Genomic DNA, 22664 nt, shown 5'->3' on the forward strand with positions numbered 1-22664 from the left:
GCATACAGATATTCAGTACATATTTATTGAGATTATATTTCACTCAATGTTTATGAAATAAATGAGTGATGTAGAAGAAATAGTTTGAAGAGTGAGAACTAGAGAAAGTGGGAAATAGAAACATTTACAGAATCAGATGTCATGTTTTGTCCTAGACAGGTATTCAATCACACACCCCTTTTTAAACAACTTTATTAAGAAAAAATTATAAAATTTGTGTGCTTTGGGAGGCCAAGGCAAGCAGATCACTTGAGGTCAGCAATTCAAGACCACTCACTAGAGATGGAGTGAAACCTCATCTCTACCAAAAATATACAAAAATTAGCATGGTGGTGGGTACCTGTAATCCAAGCTACTGGGGAGGCCAAGGCAGGAGAATTGATTGAACTCAGGAGACAGAGGTTGCAGTGAGTTAAGATCACACCACTGCACTCCAGCCTGGGCAACAAACAGAGCAAGACTCTGTATCAAAAAAAAAAAAAAAGATCTAATTTTAATATTATGGAAATGGTCTATTTAATCTATATAAATTAATGGTTTTCAGTATATTAACAGAGTTGTGAAACCATTACCAAAAAAAACCCATATTCATTAGCAGTAACTCCCCATTCTCCTTGCACCCTCTCCCAGGCGACCACTAATCTACTTTCTGTCTTTACAGATCTGCCCATTCTGGACATTTCATATAAATAGAATCATATAATATGAGGACTTTTGTGAATGGCTTCTCTCATTTAGCATCATGGTTTCAAGGTTTATCCATATTGTAGCAAATATCAGTATGTCATCAGTATTCCATTGCCTTTTATTTCCAAATGGCATTTCATTGTATGGATACATAAAATTTTACTAGTCAGTTGATGGATATTGGGTTATTTCTTTTTTTGTTGCTTTTTGACTATTTCAAATAATGTTGTTATGAAAAGTTGTATAGAAGTGTTTTGTAGAAGTATGTTTTCACTTCTCTTCCAATCAAGCAGTGGAATTCCTGAGTCATAAGATAACTTTATGTTTGACATTTTGTAGAACTGCTGGACTCTTTTTCAAAGCACAGTACCATTAGACATTCCCATACACTGTGTAAGAGAGTTCCTACTTCTCCAAATCCTTGCCAACACTTGTTACTATTTTTTTTTATTACAGCCATTCTAGTGGGTATGAAGTGGCATCTCATTGTGATTTTGATTTGCATTACCCTAATGACTAATGATGTTGAGCATATTTCATGTGCTTATTATACATTTGTATGTTTTCTTGGAGAAATGTCTATCAGTATCCTTTACATATTTTAATTGATTTATTTATAGTTTTATTAATTGTAACAATTATTTTACATATTCTTATACACATCCCTTATCATGTAATTTGTAAATATTTTATCTCAATATATGTGCCTTATCTTTTTATTTTCCTGTTAGTTTTGTTTACAGAACAAAATACTTTATTTTGATGCTCTCCAATATATATAATTTTTCTTTTATCACTTATGCTTTAGGCTTCATACCAATAAACCGTGGCCTCACCCAAGATCACGTGTTTTCATTTAGGAGTTCTATAGGTTTGGCCGGGCGCGGTGGCTCACGCCTGTAATCCCAACACTTTGGGAGGCTGAGGCGGGCGGATCACGAGGTCAGGAGATGGAGACCATCCTCGTTAACACGGTGAAACCCCGTCTCTACTAAAAATACAAAAAAAATTAGCCGGGCATGGTGGCAGGCGCCTGTAGTCCCCAGCGGGAGGCTGAGGCAGGAGAATGGCCTGAACCCGGGAGGCAGAGCTTGCAGTGAAACGAGATTGTGCCACTGCACTCCAGAATGGGCGACAGAGTAAGACTCCGTCTCAAAAACAAAAAAAAAAGAAAAAAAGAAAAAAAAAAAAAAGAGAGTTCTGTAGGTTTTGCTCTTATATTTAGGTCTATAATCAATTTTTTAGTGATTTTTTAAAATGGTGTCAGAAAGGTATACAAGTTAATTCTTCCGCTTATGTACATCCAGTTGTCCCAGCAATAGTTGTTGAAAATACTTTTTTTTTTTTTTTTTTTTTACCATTGAATTGTCTTGGAATCCTTGGTGAAAAACAATTGACCACACATATAAGAACTTATTTATGGACTAAAATGCTATCACATTGGTGTATATGTCTGTCTTTATGCCAATATCACACTCTTGTTGTGATAACTATAGCTTTGTATTAAATTCTGAAATCAGGAAGTGTGAGTCCTCCAAATTTATTCTTTTTCAAGATACTTTTGCCTTTCGTAGGCCCCTACTGGTTCCATATAAATTATTGGGCTAGCTTAACTTCTTCAAAAAGACAGTTAGGATTTTAGTAGTAATTGCATCAAATTTCCATGTTAATTTTAGGAATAATGTCATCTTAGCAATATTACATTTTCTAATCCACAAACATGGGATATCTTTCATTGATTTATATCTTTTATTCTTTCTTTAATATTTCTAACTCACTGTTTTGTAATTTTTAGTGTAAAAGCTGTGTACTTCATTTGTTAAATTTATTCTAAAATACATTATTATTTTATGCTATTGTAAGTGAAGTTGATTTCTTAATTTCATTTTCAGATTTTCCTTTGCTACTGTATAAAAATACAATTACTGTTTGTATATTGATCTCTTTTACTGTGACCTTACCAAACTTGTTTATTAGTTCTAAAATTTTTAAATGGATCTTTTAGGACTTTCTACATGTAAGATAATGTCATTTGAAAACAGTGATAGGCTGGGCACAGTGGCTCATGCCTGTAATCCCAGCACTTTGGGAGGCCGAGGCGGGTGGATCACCTGAGGTCAGGAGTTCAAGACCAACCTGACCAACATGAAGAAACCCCGTCTCTACTAAAAATACAAAAATTAGCTGGGTGTGGTAGCGCATGCCTGTAACCCAGCTACTCGGGAGGCTGAGGCAGGAGAATCACTTGAACCCAGGAGGCAGAGGTTGTGGTGAGCTGAGATCATGCCATTGCACTCCAGACTGGACAATAAGAGCGAAACTCCGTCTCAAAAAATAGGAAAGGAAAGAAAAGAAAACAGTGATAATATTAATTATTTCTTTCCAATCTGAATGTCTTTTATTTTGTCGTCTTCCCAATTGCTCTGGCTAGAACATACAGTACCATGTTGAGTAGAACTCATGAAAGTGGACATCCTTATCTTGTACCTGATTTTAGGGGAAAGTGTTCAGGCTTTCGCCATAATTACTATAAAAGACTGCACTTTGGTACAGTGTACACTGCTCAGGTGATGGGTCCACCAAAATCTCAGAAATCACCACTAAAGAGCTTATCTGTGTAACCAAACACCACCTGTTCCCAAAAAACCTATTGAAAAAAAAATTATGATGTGAGCTGCAGGTTTTTCATAGATGCTTTTGAAGAAGTTTCATTTTATTTCTAGTTTTGCAGGTGTTTATATAATTAAAGGGTGTTGAATTTTGTCTATTCGTTTTCTGCATCTAGTGAGATAATCATGTGAGCTTTGTTCTGTATCCTATTAATATGTTGTATCACTTTGATTGTATTTCAGATGTTAAATTAAGCTTGCGTTACTGGAATAAATCCCATTTCATCATTGTTTGTAATTACTTTTATATGTTGCTGGATTCAGTTCATTAGTCTTTTTCAAGGATTACTGCATCTGTATTCATAAGGGATACTGTTCTGTAGTTTTATTTTCTTGTGATATTTCCTCCTTTTTTGCTATCAGCAGAATATTGACCTCATAAAATGAGTTGGGAAGTGTATTTACGCCTCTTCTATTTGGGGGAAGAATTTGTGATGAGTTAATATTAATTCTATTTTAAATTTTGGTAGAAATCACCAGTGAAGACATCTGGACTTGAGCTTTCTTTGTGTAAGGTTTTATGAAATTTATTAATAATTCAATATCTTATCAGATTTTCTGTTTCTTCTTAAGTTCATGTGGTAGTTTGTCTTTCTATGAATTTATCCATTTCATCTAAGATTATATACATTTTATTTTATGCAGTTTACTATTAAATCAGTTAAGAGGAAAAAGGAGAACAAATCATGTCTTTTATAATTACCCACATTATTACCCTTATTGGTGCTTTTTTTTTTAAAGTATTGATTCAACTTAATATCTGGTGTCATTTGTTTTCTTTAATATTTCTTCTTTTACTATTGCTTTCTTTACTGATTTTTGTAAAGTGAATCCAACAACAAATTATCTTAGATTTTGTTTGTCTTTATTTCACCTTTATTTTGGGAAGATAGTTTAGGTGGATATAAGATTATTGGTTGATAGGAATTTATTTTTCTTTTACTACTTTAAATGTCATCTCACTGCCATCCTCCTTTGCTTCTGGTAGAAGTCAGTTGTTAATCTGATCAGGATGCTCTCACACATAATGCATCTTTATTTTTTCTCTTGCTGCTTTCAAGGTTTTTTATTTGTGTTTTGCTTTTAGTAGCTTTACTATAATGTGTGAGCGTGTAAATCTATTTGCTTGATTCTTCTTAGAGTTCACTGACCATCATGAATGTATAGATTAATATTCAACAAACTTCAAAAGTTTGGGGCCATTATTTCTTTGACTATTTTCCTTCTCCTTTTTCTCTCTCCTTCTGGCCCTCTTATTATGCATATGTGAATATATTTAACAATGTACCACATTTCTCTGAGGCTCTGTTGATTTTTTTACTTCATTCTATTTTCTCTCTGTTTTTCATGTTGCATAATATCTTCCAATCTATTTTCAATTTCAGTGAATCTTTCTTCTGCCAGCTTCTGTGAGTACAGTTCTACTGTTGAACCCCTCTAGTGAATTTTTAATTTCACTTATTGTACTTCTCAGCCTCAGAATTTTCATCTGGTTCTTTTTTAAAAAATAATTTCTAACCTTTCATTGATATTCTCAATTTTATGAGACATTTTAATCATACCTATCTTTAATTCTTTGTTCTTTGATTTTCTTTAATTCTTTTAACCTAGTTATAATAGCTGTTTTGAAACATTTGAATTCTAAATACAACACCTGGACTGTTTCTACTAACTGGTTTTTTTTTAAACCAGGTGTTGTCTGACTTTCCCTCCATGCGCAGCCTCTGTTGTCATTCCTCAGAGGGTGCATGACTGGGTAGATGCACAGTCATTCTTATCCTCTCCCATTTCCAAAGGATAATAATCACTTTAGTTGTGTTCACTTTGACTGTTTCTTTCCATGGTCTCGCTGTTAAGTGATTGTTCTGCCTGTGGTGGTATCACACCCAGATTTTGGCCTTCTTAATTGTTTGCTGAATTGTTGCGCTACGGTTTTCAATAATACTCTGAGGTATGAATGGACCAACAATCTGATCCAATTAAATTTGTCTGCTTCAGCTACTGTAACAACATACCACAGACTGTGTGTCTTAAATAATACAAATGTTATTTTCTTACAGCTCCAGAGGATGGAATTCCATAATCAAGGTGCTAGCAAATTCACTGGTAAGGGTTCTCTTTCTAATAGATGCCTGCCTTTTTGTTACTTCCTCGCATGGTCTTTCCTTAGTGTATGCACCCAAAAAGAGAGAGAGAGTGAGCTATCTAGAGTCTCTTCTTACAAGAACATTACTTCTGTCAGATCAGGACCCCACTCTTATAACCCCAATTAGCCTTAATTATTCCTTAGAGGCCCCATTTCCAAATACAGCCAAACTGGCATTTGTGCTTCAACAAATAATTGTGGGGGACATAAACATTCAATCTGTAACAGGCTTCTGTATAGGGGTAATATTTGAGGCCAAATTTTGTGGCTAGTGCCAAATCCAGGAGGGCATTTCTTACCTCTTTTTCTGCCTGTCTCTGTTTAACTTCTAGCCAGTCTGCCAATAGCTTGTTGCTATCATGAAGCAACAAGCCTACTCTTAATTGCTCACCAGAAGAATCTTCATTGTTTTCAACAGTGTCCCTATGCTTGAAATGCCCCATGCTCTCTCACAAATAAAATTCCAGCTTGTGTATCATCAGTCTTCTAAGGGAAAGGTACATAACCCTCTATTCTTATGGCCTGCCTCTCCCATAAGTAGTACCTTTACACCACTGCACCAGAGCTGGCAGAAGAGACTGTGACCTACTTCTCCTGGAGCCATATTCTTGCTCCACAAGTGGAGCACTGATTACGAATAGTAGTCCCTAGTCTTTTTTGCTTGTGCCTCCTGGAATACGTCCTGCACACTATGAGTGATCCAGGGCAGGGATATTCAGGACCTTGCTGCTCCTGGGCTAGAGATTATACCCTATGAGAGGAGGCTGGGTGAAGGAAGGAAACCATAGTCCTCTTGGTCATGTCTATAATGAAGAGAATTTTTACAACCTGAGGCTGGGACAATAAGAGATTCCAACAGCCTTTTGCTCTAGGGGTGAGCTATGATCTTTAACTGGAAGCTGGGAGGAGAGGAAGCCTTGTCTTTTGGCTACATCCACTCAAGAGTTGAGCTTCCATCATACTGAGCTTGGGGAAGAGCAGAGGTTAATGGAGCAGATCCTGGCTCAAATGCCATAGACTCTCACTTCTTACTGAGATTTAGATTTTCTAGAATAAATAATTCTTAATTTTCTGCATGCCCTTAAGACAACTTCCAGAGATTTTCATTTCTTTTTTATAACTTTTACCAGTTAAATAGTTGAAAATGTTCTAGCAGTTTACCTCTACCATCTGTCCCTACCCTTACTTCCTCTGCACTTCTTCAACATATGGCTGGGGAAAAGAGAAACTTGTCCCTTCCACCTAGCACCAAGAAAAACATTGATTGTTTTTCTTGTTGTAGTTCAACTTTACATAATCTTTTTTTTTTTTTTTTTTTTTTTTTTTTTTTTTTTTGCTACAATGAACCCAAAGCCCAGAGAATCCCATCAATGAAACACATTTGGAGAGACTGGAGAAGGTAAAAAACATGGTTCATGGCACCTACTGGGTCCAATATTACTACTTCCTGTAGTAAAATGTCTATAAAGATTACCTCCAGCAATTCCTGTCATCCAATATGCACATGCAATCAAGAGATAGAATCTATTGTCTCACCCATGGAGTGTGAGACTTGGGACTTGCTTTAACCAACCCATAAATTGTGATAAAAATGATACTCTGCCAGTTCTGGGATTAAGCTCTCTGAGAATGGTCAGCTTCCACTATTGCTCTCTTGCTACTCTCAACTGCCACATAAGGAATTCCAGGCTAACCAGATAAAGTGAGACACCATACAGAGAGAGAAGCCATGGGAAGAAGAATTAAGACACCCGCCCCAGGCAAAAGCCAACACAAAGATCTCAGTCATGTAAGTGAAGCCATCTTAAACCTTCTCACCTAGCCCAGATACCAGCAGAATGCAGCTTTCCATTCCAGCTAATATCACATGGAATGCTGCCCAAATCCTGACCCACAGAATCATAATAAAATAGTTGTTGTTTAAGCCACTATGTCTTGGGGTAGTTTGTTGCAAAGCAATAGATAAATGGAACACTCCATTTGTGGAATTAGATAATAAAGTTTTCTTCAGATTAAGTTTCTTAACAGCTGGTAACAGTTTAAATAGAAAACTGATAATAAGTAGAAAGAAAAAGAAGTAGAAGGAGAAAAGAGGAGGACTATTAGGGGACAAAGTTATCTATGACTAATAGAGACAGAACAAAATAAATGAAATAGATTGGGAGAGGTGAGGGAAAAAGTGAGTAAGTGAGGGAAATCAGGGACATGTGACCTAAGGAGGAAATAGATTAACGATTCAAGAGCCCAGATGGTGGACGTATGAGTACAGGAGATGTAGAGGGAGACTGCAAACACTAAATTAACAAGTAGGGGGCCTGGGTCCACAGCACAGTTCTATTGTAATTAGCCATCTGCCTTCAAGAAAGGCATTTATTTGGACCTCGAGAAAGGCATTTGTTCTATATGGCATTCAGTTTCCTACATGGTAAAATGAGGGATCAAGATAAATAATCTCTTGCAGATTTAATTTATTTCCCTTGACAAGAAAATACAAATGAGTTTGACAATTCTTATAAACACTGTGTCCTGAAAACCATACCTATTTATGGGGTGAATGAGACTTTGTACCTATAAGTGGTTGGCTTATTTGTGCAACAAAATGCTAATAGTCTACATTACTGAGAAGGGAAATATTGTTATTTCAGTAATGTGGAGATGCTCTATTGATAGTATCTGTAAGGCTAACAATTTTTTGTCCAAAATTTCTGCCTGACTTACCACGAGGCTTTGTTTTTTATGTTAATAACCTCAATAAATCATATCTAATATTATTTTCTAAGAAAAATAATTATTCCAATGTGAGACTGCTAGATTCTTTGTTTTAAGACAAGTTATAAATATCCTTTTTATAAAGTCTCTTTGCTGTTGCTAAAATATTTGATGCCATCAAACATAGTATCACTACTCCTTAGAATATTAATTTGGCTTTGTGAAACAAACAAGAACATTACACATACTATTAATGGGCAAGTATTCTCTTAAATTCTTCTAACATGAATTCTTTTCAGATTTTCATTAGCTCATTTATATTCACTGAATGTGTTTCTTTTTTGAACCCCATTCGGATTCAACTCCTCAAACAAACCAAGCTCACATCTTATGTATGTGAAAGTATATTTACTGTGCAATTATCTAAGTCTGCAAAACTTTCCTTAAACCTATTTTCTATGTAGGTTATCCCTAACCCTACTTTAATTCCTTTTTATTTTTCAGCTCTTAGCCTATTACTTCTGAAAAAGCTTCCTCTGATTCCAAAGTCCAGTTATTCTTACTGAATGCCCTCAGTATGACACAAATACACTGTTTTGTAATTGCCTAGCTCTAATATGTATTTCACATTAGACTAAGTTTCAAGAGGACAAAGATCTGAGACTAGACATTTTTTTCTAAGTCCTGCACTTAGCACAGGTGTGTTCAATCAACAATTGTTAACCAAGTGAAAAATGAGTGAATGTATTGCATGTGACACTGTGGGAGACATTAAAAAGAAATGGAATACTTTGTAGAACATTAGAATCAGCTATATTTATTATAGGTATGTATATTGATAATGATATTTTATGAGCATGAAAGCAACAACTCATTTTAAGATCAATATAACTACAATTATGCCATATAGTTGAAGTCTTAATTTTTTCTAAATATAATAAAATTTACTATCTATCATAAAACCGAGAATAATTGAGAAAAGGAAAAGTCAACACATTAGATTATATAGGTCTATTTTTTGGAATAAACACTACAGATGAAAAACACATCAATAAAATGTGTTCTTTATGCACTTAGGATATTTAAGGAATCAAATCAACTATATAAAGTATTGCATTTTTCAGAATATAAAATACATGTCAGTCAACAACTTATAAAATGTTCGAGTGCCCCAAGTTGCAGAGTAAAGGTTTACAGTTCAGAAGCAACAAGGTATAGGAATTAATTGGATGATATTCAAGAGAGAAAATTGTGAAGCAGACACAGACATCTATTACCTTTCTAGTGTGAAAGCATACATCTTGGCAGCTTTATCATTCACAAGATAAGTTCTTTCAAGAAACTCCATGACGGCCAGGATAAGAGCTGCTGCTGCTGTTGTCGCTGTTGAACTCACCGCCCAGTTTTGGAAGCAAAGCAGCACTGCAACTATTTATACACTTTCTAAAGAAAAAATTAAAAGGCTCCAGAAATTAAAATAATGAGCTTCCTACATCAGTGCTGTTGGTAGGTCTGCTAAAATTACAGCCTCCTTGGAATATTACCTGGCTTCATTGTTTTCACCTACAAAAACTGCTTTTCTAGGGAGACTTGCAGGTAGCATTATATGAAGTGTATATGTCTTTCACATGATATCTGATTCAATTGTGCTTTCTAAGAGGTACAGGAGCTCAAGAGTTTGCTACGAATTGCTGATGTAGGGTTTTGACCTTCAGAGCACACCTGGGTGAGCTGCAAATAGCTACCATTCTGTACACTAATCTAATTTTTTCTTTTTCTCTCCCTCCTTTTTTCTAGACTCTTTATCAGCCTAAAAGTACTTCTTTGGAATTTAGTTCTAAGATGACCTCTAAGCAGCTGTCAGAATTTACTTGTCTCTCCTAGGACCATTTTGGGATTTCACTATTGAAAGGGAGGACAAGGGTCAACAGTTTCTGAAACCAGTAATCTGAAAACAGTTCTTGGTACAGCAGCTTTGAAATCCTTTTGACCGGCAAGGGAAGGACAGACTCTGCTTTTACGTAAATAACAGCACTCCAAAACACAAGAACCAGAGTGAGCTTACTTCTCCCTGGCCAGGGTACTCTCTATTAAAGATCAAGGATTCACCCTATCAGGCATGCCAGTTCCAGCTCTCAGGAATGAAGCCTCTGAGTTGCTCCTGAGAGACCTTGGACTCTTCAACTCCTAGGAATCAGTATTTACTTCATTACAAAGCACTTTCCTTCTCAAGTAAGAGAAAGAACTATAGCCTTATGGCAAGAGCTTGGACAAACAGTAGGCATTTGTGTGGGGGCAAAAGGTTCCAAGACCTATACACATGTATGCAAGGATGCAGAGAGAGGGGGTTGTGTAGACTGGAGAAGAGGAGTAAACCCCAGACCACTAGGTTCTTGTTGCCTTTTCCTTGTGTGATCACTAACTTTCTAGTGAGAAAACTCAGGATAGTTAAGTCCCAGAATAACCCAGTGGCCCAGTATAATCGGAAGTTGCCCATTATGCTGAGCTGAGATCTCTCACAATGGCCTGATAAGATGAATATTGTCCTCTAAAATGAGGATGGGGTTCAATGCCAGTTGTCATAGGCAGTGACAGGAGAAGACACTTTTGGTTCAGAATGAGAATATTAGGTCTCCTATCACATCTGTGGTGTGATCGCTGTACCTCTTAATATCTTAAGATTTCAAACACTCTCATCTATAACATAAATTCTAAGGTCTTCTCATATGACCCCACTCTTATCCTTAACTTTGCTCACACAGTTGGGAGCCTCTAAGAGGCTCTGGGGGAGCCTTTTCCTTGCAAGTGAAGGCATTGAAATCCTGGGTCTACTGTTAGCAGAATAAAAACCAATGTATTTTTTCTCATATATTCTTACTCTTAACCTTACAAAGTAATCAGTTATTCTGTGGAGGCAAAAATAAAAAACCAGAAAAGAATTACTAATCCACCTGTGTGACACATTCAAGCTGCCATACGTCACAGCTTGAATCATTTGTGAATAGTTTCACAGCTTGAATCACTGTGAATAGCACATACAAGAGAAAGAGAATTCAAGTGAATGAATGTCAAAAATGAGGAAACAAGTCCCAGAGCTAGATGGCCGAATAGGAACAGCTCCAGTCTCCAGCTCCCAGTGCAAGCGACACAGAAGATGGGTGATTTCTGCATTTTCAACTGAGGTACAGGATTCATCTCACTGGGGAGTGCCAGACAATCGGTGCTGGTCAGCTGGTGCAGCCCGATCAGCCAGAGCTGAAGCAGGGCGAGGCATCACCTCACCTGGCAAGTGCAAGGGGGAAGGGAATCCCTTTTCCTAGCCAAGGGAATCTGAGACACACAACACCTGGAAAATCGGGTAACTCCCACCCTAATACTGTGCTTTACCAAGGCTCTTAGCAAACGGCACACCAGGAGATTATATCCCACACCTGGCTGGGAGGGTCCCACACCCATGGAGCCTCGCTCATTGCTAGCGCAGCAGTCTGTGATCTAACTGCAAGGCAGCAGCGAGGCTGGGAGAGGGGCGCCCGCCATTGCTGAGGCTTAAGTAAACAAAGCTGCCGGGAAGCTCAAACTGGGTGGAGCCCACAGCAGCTCAAGGAGGCCTGCCTGTCTCTGTAGACTCCACCTCTGGGGATGGGACAAAGCTAAACAAAAAGCAGCAGAAACCTCTGCATGTGTAAAAGACCCTGTCTGACAGCTTTGAAGAGAGCAATGGATCTCCCAACATGGAGGTTGAGATCTGAGAACGGACAGACTGCCTGCTCAAGTGGGCCCCTGACCCCTGAGTAGCCTAACTGGGAGACATCGCCCACTAGGTGCAGACCGACACCCCCCACCTCACACGGCATGGTACACCCCTGAGACGAAGCTTCCAGAGCAAGAATCAGACAGGAACACTTGCTGTTCAGCAATATTCAAACTTCTGCAGCCTCCGCAGCTGATACCCATAACAATATTAACCTTAAATGTAAATGGACTAATGGTCAAATTAAAAGACACAGACAGGCAAATTGGATAAAGAGTCAAGACCCATCAGTTTGCTGTATTCAGGAGACCCATCTCACATGCAGAGACACACGCAGGCTCAAAATAAAGGGATGGAGGAAGATCTACCAAGCAAATGGAGAACAAAAAAAAGCAGGGGTTGCAATCCGAGTCTCTGATAAAACAGACTTTAAACCATCAAAGATCAAAAGAGACAAAGAAGGCCATTACATAATGGTAAAGGAATTATTCAACAGGAAGAGCTAACTATCCTAAATATATATGCACCCAATACAGGAGCACCCAGATTCATAAAGCAAGTCCTTAGAGACTTACAGAGAGACTTAGACTCCCATACGATAATAATGGGAGACTTCAACACCCCACTGTCAACATTAGACAGATCAATGAGAGAAAGTTAACAAGGATATCCAGGAATTGAACTCAACTCCGCACCAAGTGGACCTAATAGACATCTACAGAACTCTCCACCCCAAATCAACAGAATATACATTCTTCTCAGCACATAGCACTTATTCCAAAATTGACCACATAGTTGGAAGTAAAGCACTCCTCAGCAAATGTACAAGAACAGAAATTATAACAAACTGTCTCTCAGACCACAGTGCAATCAAACTAGAACTCAGGACTAAGAAACTCAATCAAAGCCACTCAACTACATGGAAACTGAACAACTTGCTCCTGAATGACTACTGGGTACATAACGAAATGAAGGCAGAAATAAAGATGTTCTTTGAAACTAATGAGAACAAAGATACAACATACCAGAATCTCTGGGACACATTTAAAGCAGTGTTCAGAGGGAAATTTATAGCACACTAAATGCCCACAAGGAAAGCTGGAAAAGTCCAAAACTGACATCCTAACATCACAATTAAAAGAACTAGAGAAGAAAGAGCAAACACATTCAAAAGCTAGCAGAAGGCAAGAAATAACTAAGATCAGAGTGGAACTGAAGGAGATAGAGACACAAAAAACCCTCCAAAAAATCAATGCATCCAGGAGCTGGTTTTTTGAAAAGATCAACAAAATTGATAGACTGCTAGCAAGACTTATAAACAAGAAAAGAGAGAAGAATCAAATAGATGCAATAAAAAATGATAAAGGGGATATCACCACTGAACCCATAGAAATACAAACTACCATCAGAGAATACTATAAATACCTCTATGCAAATAAATTTGAAAACGTAGAAGAAATGGATAATTTCCTGGACACTTACACTCTCCCAAGACTAAACCAGGAAGAAGTTGAATCCCTGAATAGACCAATAGCAGGCTCTGAAATTGAGGCAATAATTAATAGCCTACCAACCAAAAAAAGTTCAGGACCAGATGGATTCACAGCTGAATTCTACCAGAGGTACAAGGAGGAGCTGGTACCATTCCTTCTGAAACTATTCCAATCAATAGAAAAAGAGGGAATCCTTCCTAACTCATTTTATGAGGCCAACATCATCCTGATACCAAAGCCTGGCAGAGACACAACAAAAAAAGAGAATTTTAGACCAATATCCCTGATGAACATCGATGCAAAAATCCTCAATAAAATACTGGCAAACCGGATTCAGCAGCACATCAAAAAGCTTATCCACCATGATCAAGTGGGCTTCATCCCTGGGATGCAAGGCTGGTTCAACATACGCAAATCAATAAACATTATCCAGCATATAAACAGAACCAAAGACAAAAACCACATGATTATCTCAATAGATGCAGAAAAGGCCTTTGACAAAATTCAACAGCCCTTCATACTAAAAACTCTCAATAAATTCGGTATTGATGGAACATATCTCAAAATAATAAGAGCTATTTATGACAGACCCACAGCCAATATACTGAATGGGCAAAAACTGGAAGCATTCCCTTTGAAAACTGGCACAAGACAGGGATGCCCTCTCTCACCACTCCTATTCAACATAGTGTTGGAAGTTCTGGCTACGGCAATCAGGCAAGAGAAAGAAATAAAGGGTATTCAGTTAGGAAAAGAAGTCGTCAAATTGTCCCTGTTTGCAGATGACATGATTATATATTTAGAAAACCCCATCATCTCAGCCCAAAATCTCCTTAAGCTGATAAGCAACTTCAGCAAAGTCTCAGGATACAAAATCAATGTGCAAAAACCACAAGCATTCTTATACACCAGTAACAGACAAACAGAGATCCAAATCGTGAATGAACTTCCATTCACAATTGCTTCAAAGAGAATAAAATATCTAGGAATCCAACTTACAAGGGATGTAAAGGACCTCTTCAAGGAGAACTACAAACCACTGCTGAGTGAAACAAAAGAGGACACAAACAAATGGAAGAACATACCATGCTCATGGATAGGAAGAATCAATATTGTGAAAATGGCCATACTGCCCAAGGTAATTTATAGATTCAATGCCATCCCCATCAAGCTACCAATGACTTTCTTCACAGAATTGGAAAAAACTGCTTTAAAGTTCATATGGAACCAAAAAAGACCCCGCATTGCCAAGACAATCCTAAGTCAAAAGAACAAAGCTGGAGGCATCATGCTACCTGACTTCAAACTATACTACAAGACTACAGTAACCAAAACAGCATGGTATTGGTACTAAAACAGAGATATAGACCAATGGAACAGAACAGAGCCCTCAGAAATAATACCACACATCTACAGCCATCTGATTTTTGACAAACCTGAGAAAAACAAGAAATGGGGAAAGGATTCCCTGTTTAATAAATGGTGCTGGGAAAATTGGCTAGCCATAAGTAGAAAGCTGAAACTGGATCCTTTCCTTACTCCTTATACAAAAATTAATTCAAGATGGATTCGCGACTTAAATGTTAGACCTAATACCATAAAAACCCTAGAAGAAAACCTAGGTAATACCATTCAGGACATAGGCATGGGCAAGGATTTCATGTCTAAAACACCAAAACCAATGGCAACAAAAGCCAAAATTGACAAATGGGATCTCATTAAACTAAAGAGCTTCTTCACAGCAAAAGAAACTACCATCAGAGTGAACAGGCAACCTACAGAATGGGAGAATATTTTTGCAATCTACTCATTTGACAAAGGCTAATATCCAGAACCTACAAATAACTCAAACAAATGTACAAGAAAAAAACAATCCCATCGAAAAGTGGGCAAAGGATATGAACAGACATTTCTCAAAAGAAGACATGCATGCAGCCAATAGACACATGAAAAAATGCTCGTCATCACTGGCCATCAGAGAAATGCAAATCAAAACCACAATGAGATACCATCTCATGCCAGTTAGAATGACAATCATTTAAAAGTCAAGAAACAACAGGTGCTGGAGAGGATGTGGAGAAATAGGAACACTTTTACACTGTTGGTGGGATTGTAAACTAGTTGAACCATTGTGGAAAACAGTATCGCGATTCCTCAAGGATCTAGAACTAGAAATACCATATGACCCAGCCATCCCATTACTGGGTATATACCCAAAGGATTATAAATCATGCTGCTATAAAGACACATGCACACGTATGTTCATTGTGGCACTATTCACAATAGCAAAGATTTGGAATCAACCCAAATGTCCATCAGTGACAGACTGGATTAAGAAAATGTGGCACATACACACCATGGAATACTATGTAGCCATAAAAAAGGATGAGTTAGTGTCCTTTGTAGGGACATGGATGCAGCTGGAAGCCATCATTCTCAGCAAACTATCACAAGAACAGAAAATGAAACACCGCATGTTCTCACTCATAGGTGGGAATTGAACAATGAGATCACTTGGACTCTGGAAGGGGAACATCACACACCAGGGCCTATTACGGGGAGGGGGGAGTGGGGAGGGATGGCACTGGGAGTCATACCTGATGTTAATGACGAGTTGATGGGTGCTGATGAGTTGATGGGTGCAACACGCCAACATGGCACAAGTATACATATGTAACAAACCTGCACATTGTGCACATGTACCCTAGAACTTAAAGTATAATAAAAATAAAATAAAATAAAATAAAACCTTAAGGAATTTTTTTTAAAAAATGAGGAAACTACTTTAAATCAGTCTGAAATTCATTAAGGGTAAGTACAGAAAAGAAGAGATAAGCAATATTTTCAAATCAGGAAGGAGAATATTTGGCTATAGATATCAACAGGAAATAATCTGGAAGTCTGAGATTCCTCAGTGCAAACTTTGCCTCTAGTACAAATACACATGTACAGATCTAGGTATGTCTATTTATAATTCTATGAGTGTGAAGGATACATGCCAGGCAGTTAATTTGGATTGCCTATGGGGCAAGAATCAAGTGAGAGTAGAATGGGGTTGATGTAGGCCAGGGAAAAGTGAAGACGGGAAAAGAAACAATGAGAGACCCAAGCAAAACAACAAAAAATATTGCTACTCCCTGTCAAAAATGTATCTTACGATCTCTTATATTTGTCTATAAGATAAACTATATAAGTCCTATGTGGTCTAATATCAGCAATTTTATATGGTTCACCTTAAATATATATGCACACATATACAGATACCTAAAATATATGTGTGGATATGTATATTACATTTACTAATAAAAATGTATGTATTTATAAAGTATTGGGAAATTATGACTTTCATCAAAGATTTATGAATCCCAAAAGTTACTCTTGAAGATGATTACCATAAAGCAAAGCTTCCAGTGTGAGTAGCATAAGAACAGGGAACAGTAGATTACAGCAAATAAAATTATGTTTAAAAAGCAAGTTTTGCTACCATAAATTTAGATGCAGATAAGTTATGATCCAGAATTGCATATCATATTATGTAAAATATGCATCTGCTGATCACTTTATCCTCTTACAAGTTCATTTTAACTGCACCATCATTCCCTCTCTCAAATATTTTGTCAGCACAACATTTGTGAAAACTCTCTCATCCTCCCTGACTAACCTTTGGTCTACTTTGGCATGAACTGCCCACCAAGGGCCAACAGCCTAACTGGGCTCCACAAGCAGCATAAAATGTATATTTGGAAAGCAACTCGGATGAAAAAGGAAAATCCCATCCCCTGTTTACATTGGTTTTAGTGGGCATTACGCTGCTCATTTCAGTTTCCTAGGTAACTGGCTTCCAAACCATCCCGAGGTTTGGAAGAGGAGAGGTTGTCCTCTCCGCCCACTCTCCTTCACAAGCTTGGAGTAACTGAATGGGAAACACACAATCTATAACAGCTACCTGTGAAAATAAGTTATTCTGTCAGCCACAAGAACATCACCAACATCACTGAAGAACTAGTTTGGCTCTTCAGTGCTAGCTGTTGTCAGCAACAATTTCTTAATAGGATGTTACAAAACAGTAGCTAATACTTGTGCAAAAATAATTTCACAAGTATCTTAAACATTGTTGGATATTTCACTTGCAGAAAGGATGTATGGATTTATAAAAAGCTACCGTCATCATCGCTAGACACTAAAGTACCACGTCTTATAATTTGTGTTCCCCATATTTAAACTCGTATTTCAGAAATACTTCTGAATGTTGCCAATGTGTTCATGCAGCCATCTTTTTAAATCAGACATAGAAATGTGCTTGTTTTTAAATAATAAATGTGGACTTTCATCATGTTTTTCTTTTTCCTGCTTGTGTGGAGAGGTGGTGTGGTGAAACGGTTTAATACATGGGCTTTCAAGTTAGGTAAACAATTTTAGTTTCTGGTTTGACCACTTTCTTAGATGTGTGACCTTGAACAAGTTGCCTGACCACTGTGTTTTTCAGTTTCTCACCTGTAAAATGGGAGTATTAATAGAATCCATCTTAAAGACTTCTTGTGAAGAGGAAAAGAGATAATATGTGTAAAAGTTCTTAGCATAGTCTCTGCTATATAACCAGTTTTATATAACTGTGAGTTTCTATACACTGGGCCATGTCTAAGTAAAATATTTTGGCTATTGCTGAGAAATTGACCCCAGTCTTAGCAGAAGGCTAAGAATTACCTATGAATGAAGCATCCAGCAAGGAAATAAAGGTTATTGAAAAGGAAGATCTGGGGACTTCAGCTATTGGCTCTGTGACTTTGGGTAGATCTCTCAAACACTCTGGAGTCTACTTTCTCAAATTAGATTGAGGTCCGCCTCATTCTACCCCCTCACCAGTAGAGTGCCATTCAGAATGATCTTCACTATGGAGCTGTCTTCCACAACAGGGGAAGAAATTCATACTCAACCACTGTAATCACCCACTAAAGATTCTGGACTTACGCATTCTCACATAGCTATAAAGATCTTATTATTTCCAAGTTGGGTAATATCTTCTTAGCAAGGTAGCTTTATGGTTATAACCACAGTGTGAGTATTTCCGAAGTTTCATCTAGAAATGTGAAAATAAAGACATTAGAAATTTAATTGGATTGTATTTTAGAGAGCATTATGAAAATTTTATTTTAATCTAAAGTAAACATGTATAAAACACAAACCATTTCCAATATTTTATACATTACTTGAAAATGGACTGAAAGCCATGTAATGTTTATTTCCTTCTTGATAAATTACGACCATATTTTTTTTTTTACTATTTCTAAGGAGATCGAGCTGTAGAAATGTTCTGGTGAAAATGCAATTTGCATTTGTTAAGAATAGAAAGACTTGATAAAATATTGATACTAAAATAATAAAAGTATTAAGTCTCGTAGATGCAAATAAATGATAGAAAAATGAATTAGCATTATTTTGTTGGGGAGAAATATTGGGGCTAGCTGCTTGAAGTGTTTATGAAGTATATATTTCTTCAATTCTTCTCCATATACCACACTTCTTTTTCCAAGCACTCTGCATATTTGAACTAATTAACCCTCAAAAGCACCCTCTAGGTGAAATATGGTTGATTATGTCTTATAAACTCCAAAACAATGGTCTTTTGGCTTCATAATCTCACAACTATATGTCTTTTTATTTTATTTACATAAAAAGGCAAGAGAGGATTACAAAGAACTAATCCATTATTTTAAAGCATTAGAATAGAAAAAGTAGACAAAAATATACTTTGTAATATTCCAACTCCTTAGTCTATAAATGCACAGAGCATCACTGAAAACTAAAACATTAAATGTTGAAATTTAATAATAATAATAATAACAATAATAATAATAATAGAGTCCTCTTGTCATTATCTGGAATGCCACCATTTAATTTTCATGAGGGCTGTTTATTTTCCTTCAGTGAAATGTTTTAGGGGCTCATAATTCATCTTTGGGAGATGGATTTTCACAGTGCGTTCCCAGATGAATACCAACAGAGCAAAGGCAAAGCTCATCGTCTCCTCTGAATCTCCAGGCCTGGATTTATTTGACTCCTGGCTGACAATACTGCCTCTCAGGAGATAGTCCAGGAGACAAGACAAAGCTGCCTCAGAGCTTTCCCCTGAAAGACTGAACCCTTGCTTTTCACGTTGAATCCAAAATGCATCAAGGGAACGGATGGCAGCTGTCTTTCCTGCTTGGAAGCACAACCACAAGGCATTACTACTAATTCATCTCTTCTTTTGTATTAGTGAATTTGCTTCCAGTAAGTCTACAGTTTAAAATGCTGCTAATCCAATTGTAGCAAATCTCACCACTACCATCAGGAGATGAGTTATTTTAATCTGCATCCAATGAAGACAAGTGAGGCACCTTATCGCCTTTTGCAACCCTAAACTCTTGACGAAGTCACCCAGATATTATCAGTGAGCAGATGACAGGAGCTTCCATTTCCTTTGCAGTCAGCTAACTCCAAAAGAGAACACAAAATGTTTATTTAATTATAACAAGCAAACACAAAACATTATTGAAAACATTGTATTTAGCAACAGATTTTTAAAAGCATTATATACCTAGGATAATATTCCCCTTTATCATTCAGAAATTAAAACAAAGAAGATTATTCTCTGAGTCTCCACCAGAAATGTAATACATCATCATTCACAAAATAAAATTTTCATTTCAAACTTTCATATTAAACTGTTAAAAAATAGTATCAGGACACAATTACAATGTTTTCCTATTTTAGGTATTACATATATGTAAGAAAAATCAATATGACAAAACAATATGAAATTTTTAATAAGATTTGTTAGAATGGAATTTGGAATAATCTGCATTTCCTAGTCACAAGTTAGTTTCCAAGAAACCTAGTGAATAATAAACTCAGACATCCCTTGAACTTTTCCTATGGAAGGAAACAAAAGTAGAAATCAATTCTATGAATAAAATGATGTCCCAGTGGATACTAATTTTCCATCACTTCTTAGACTCATCATTATATGGATGTTGCTGACAACAAATGAACATTTATTTCTAATCCACTTTATAACACACGGTCATTTCTCCTAACTGTTTAATAAACACAAGGCTCCCAACTAAAGTGAGGTACACTGACTAGTCCTAAAGTTTGAGCACAACGGATTCATCGACTGCTCAAACATATCCTTTGCCGGGCTAACTGGCCAGATGAAAAGCCCTGGAGCATTCTACTTTTATTCAACATAGTCATTAGCTACTAATTGAAACTCCTTGCTGGGTAGATGTGATTATCTCATTGCTACCCACAGTGTATTCAATTCTGCTCTGAGGAGAGTTCTTCTCAAGACTAGCATACTTGACACCTGAATCCAGCCCAAGCACCCATTTTAACTCATGTTACTGCTGAAACGAACATGTTTTCATGCTGAATGCATTCAGTTGGTATATCTGGAGGCTGTGAGTTCGAATTCTTTCCGTCTCACTGATTTTCAGTGTGTCACTGAATACGTTTGCTTCTTTCCACCCCAGTTTCCTAACCAGAAAAAAAGTGAATGACACCGCTGTGAAACCTCAGAAGGCTCTTGTCAGTAAAAAATAATCCCCTTTCTCCTTCAGACTAAAGGAAACACTTCCCAAGTATTTTGTTGTGTACACTATTTACGCTAAGGATTGAGAAGTCATTTCTCACTAAAATAAATAAAATGTACTACCAATAAACTGCCAGCTAAATAAAACTTTTAACATTTTAATTTAAAAAGTAACACGTGCTCAGCAAGGCGTTTTAAGTTTCACGAGCGTAGACAATGGAGAGCAAGTCTTCTTGTTACCCTGGGCAATAACACAGGGAACATATGATTTTTTTAAAAAAATATTCTGAATGTCTCTATAAAATTCTTTGTGTATTTATGAGCATGCACACAGACACAGACACACACACACACACCCACACACACACACACACACACACCTTTTTATACCAAATTTGCCAGACAGCAGTCTGGTGACTATAAGGTAGCATCAGTAATGAAGCATCAATAATGAGACTATTTCCTTTCCTGTGGCGGCTGCTAGGAAACTCCCAGTCCTCTGCCTCCTGGACTGGGAAGGTGTGATAACTGTGACTGCTGTGCCATAATTCCCCATAAGTCAGCAAGTGCATGCCCACTTCTCACTCACCTCTTGCTTACTAGCAGATTGAACAGGCTACAGTTCACAGAAGTGGTTTTTCACTGGGAAAAAACTGAAAGAAACAAGCAAGGAGCCCAGGAGATAACTCAGGTAACTGCTCAACCCAACAATCGCCACGTCCTCTTCTATCCATGCCTTAACAAAATTCCTACTTCTAATGGCTAAGCTCTAAGCTGATGCGATACTCAAGCAATTTAGACAGATGTAACTTCTGCTCTCTGAGAATTTATAATATGAGAGAGAATTGCCTTCGAAAAGAAATACATTTGGGGCCGGGCGCGGTGGCTCAAGCCTGTAATCCCAGCACTTTGGGAGGCCGAGACGGGCGGATCACAAGGTCAGGAGATCGAGACCATCCTGGCTAACCCGGTGAAACCCCGTCTCTACTAAAAATACAAAAAACTAGCCGGGCGAGGTGGCGGGCGCCTGTAGTCCCAGCTACTCCGGAGGCTGAGGCAGGAGAATGGCGTGAACCCGGGAGGCGGAGCTTGCAGTGAGCTGAGACCCGGCCACTGCACTCCAGCCTGGGCGACAGAGCGAGACTCCGTCTCAAAAAAAAAAAAAAAAAAAAAAAAAAGAAATACATTTGGTACGGGGTGATATACAACTCATTGCAAACTAGCAACAGGTCACACAGCATTGCCAACATTTTATCCTTAAGGTGTATAAATTCATTCATAAAACCAGAATCAAGACTGAGGAAGGAAAAAAGTGAATACCTCCAGGCCGGTTACCTTCAGTATTAACACTAAAAATTAGAAACACCTATCTTAGCCCTTGGGATTATTAGATCTGACTCTGTCAATCAAAAACAACATCCCACATCCCACAGCATCTGATAATTTCTCATGGCTTTAATACTCTCTAGAGCCTGGAATTAGAGACACAAACTAGTAACATTGTGCTGAACAGTTAGACAAATGAAACATTTATTTTGTCACATAAATTCAAATATTTTCCTGTCTTTCAGGAAAATGTCACAAGATGAATCTTTTCCTGCTTAATCTAATTGTGAGAGACAATGACAGCACAAGA

The 22664-nt window shown here is 37.4% G+C and overlaps 1 protein-coding gene and 1 long non-coding RNA gene across 18 annotated transcripts in view; one reads left to right on the forward strand and one right to left on the reverse strand.

The window, feature by feature from the left end:
• Positions 1–18486, reverse strand: part of LOC105475935 (solute carrier family 30 member 8) — a 57023-nt gene extending 38537 nt beyond the window's left edge. The window contains exon 1 of one of the 2 annotated variants that reach the window (XM_011731458.3): positions 18424–18486. Coding sequence is in view for 1 of the 2 variants with exons in the window: in XM_011731461.2 (XP_011729763.1) it covers positions 9489–9559 (71 nt within the window). In the remaining variant the exon portion in view is untranslated. Of the gene's footprint in view, positions 1–9488; positions 9560–18423 lie in introns of those variants that run through there. The other variant, XM_011731461.2, reaches the window with a different exon arrangement.
• Positions 1–22664, forward strand: part of LOC105475937 (uncharacterized) — a 459161-nt gene that overhangs the window by 392927 nt on the left and 43570 nt on the right. The gene's annotated exons all lie outside the window — the stretch shown is intronic.

The sequence above is a fragment of the Macaca nemestrina genome, chromosome 8 (assembly GCF_043159975.1).
Source record: "Macaca nemestrina isolate mMacNem1 chromosome 8, mMacNem.hap1, whole genome shotgun sequence".
NCBI lineage: Eukaryota > Metazoa > Chordata > Mammalia > Primates > Cercopithecidae > Macaca > Macaca nemestrina.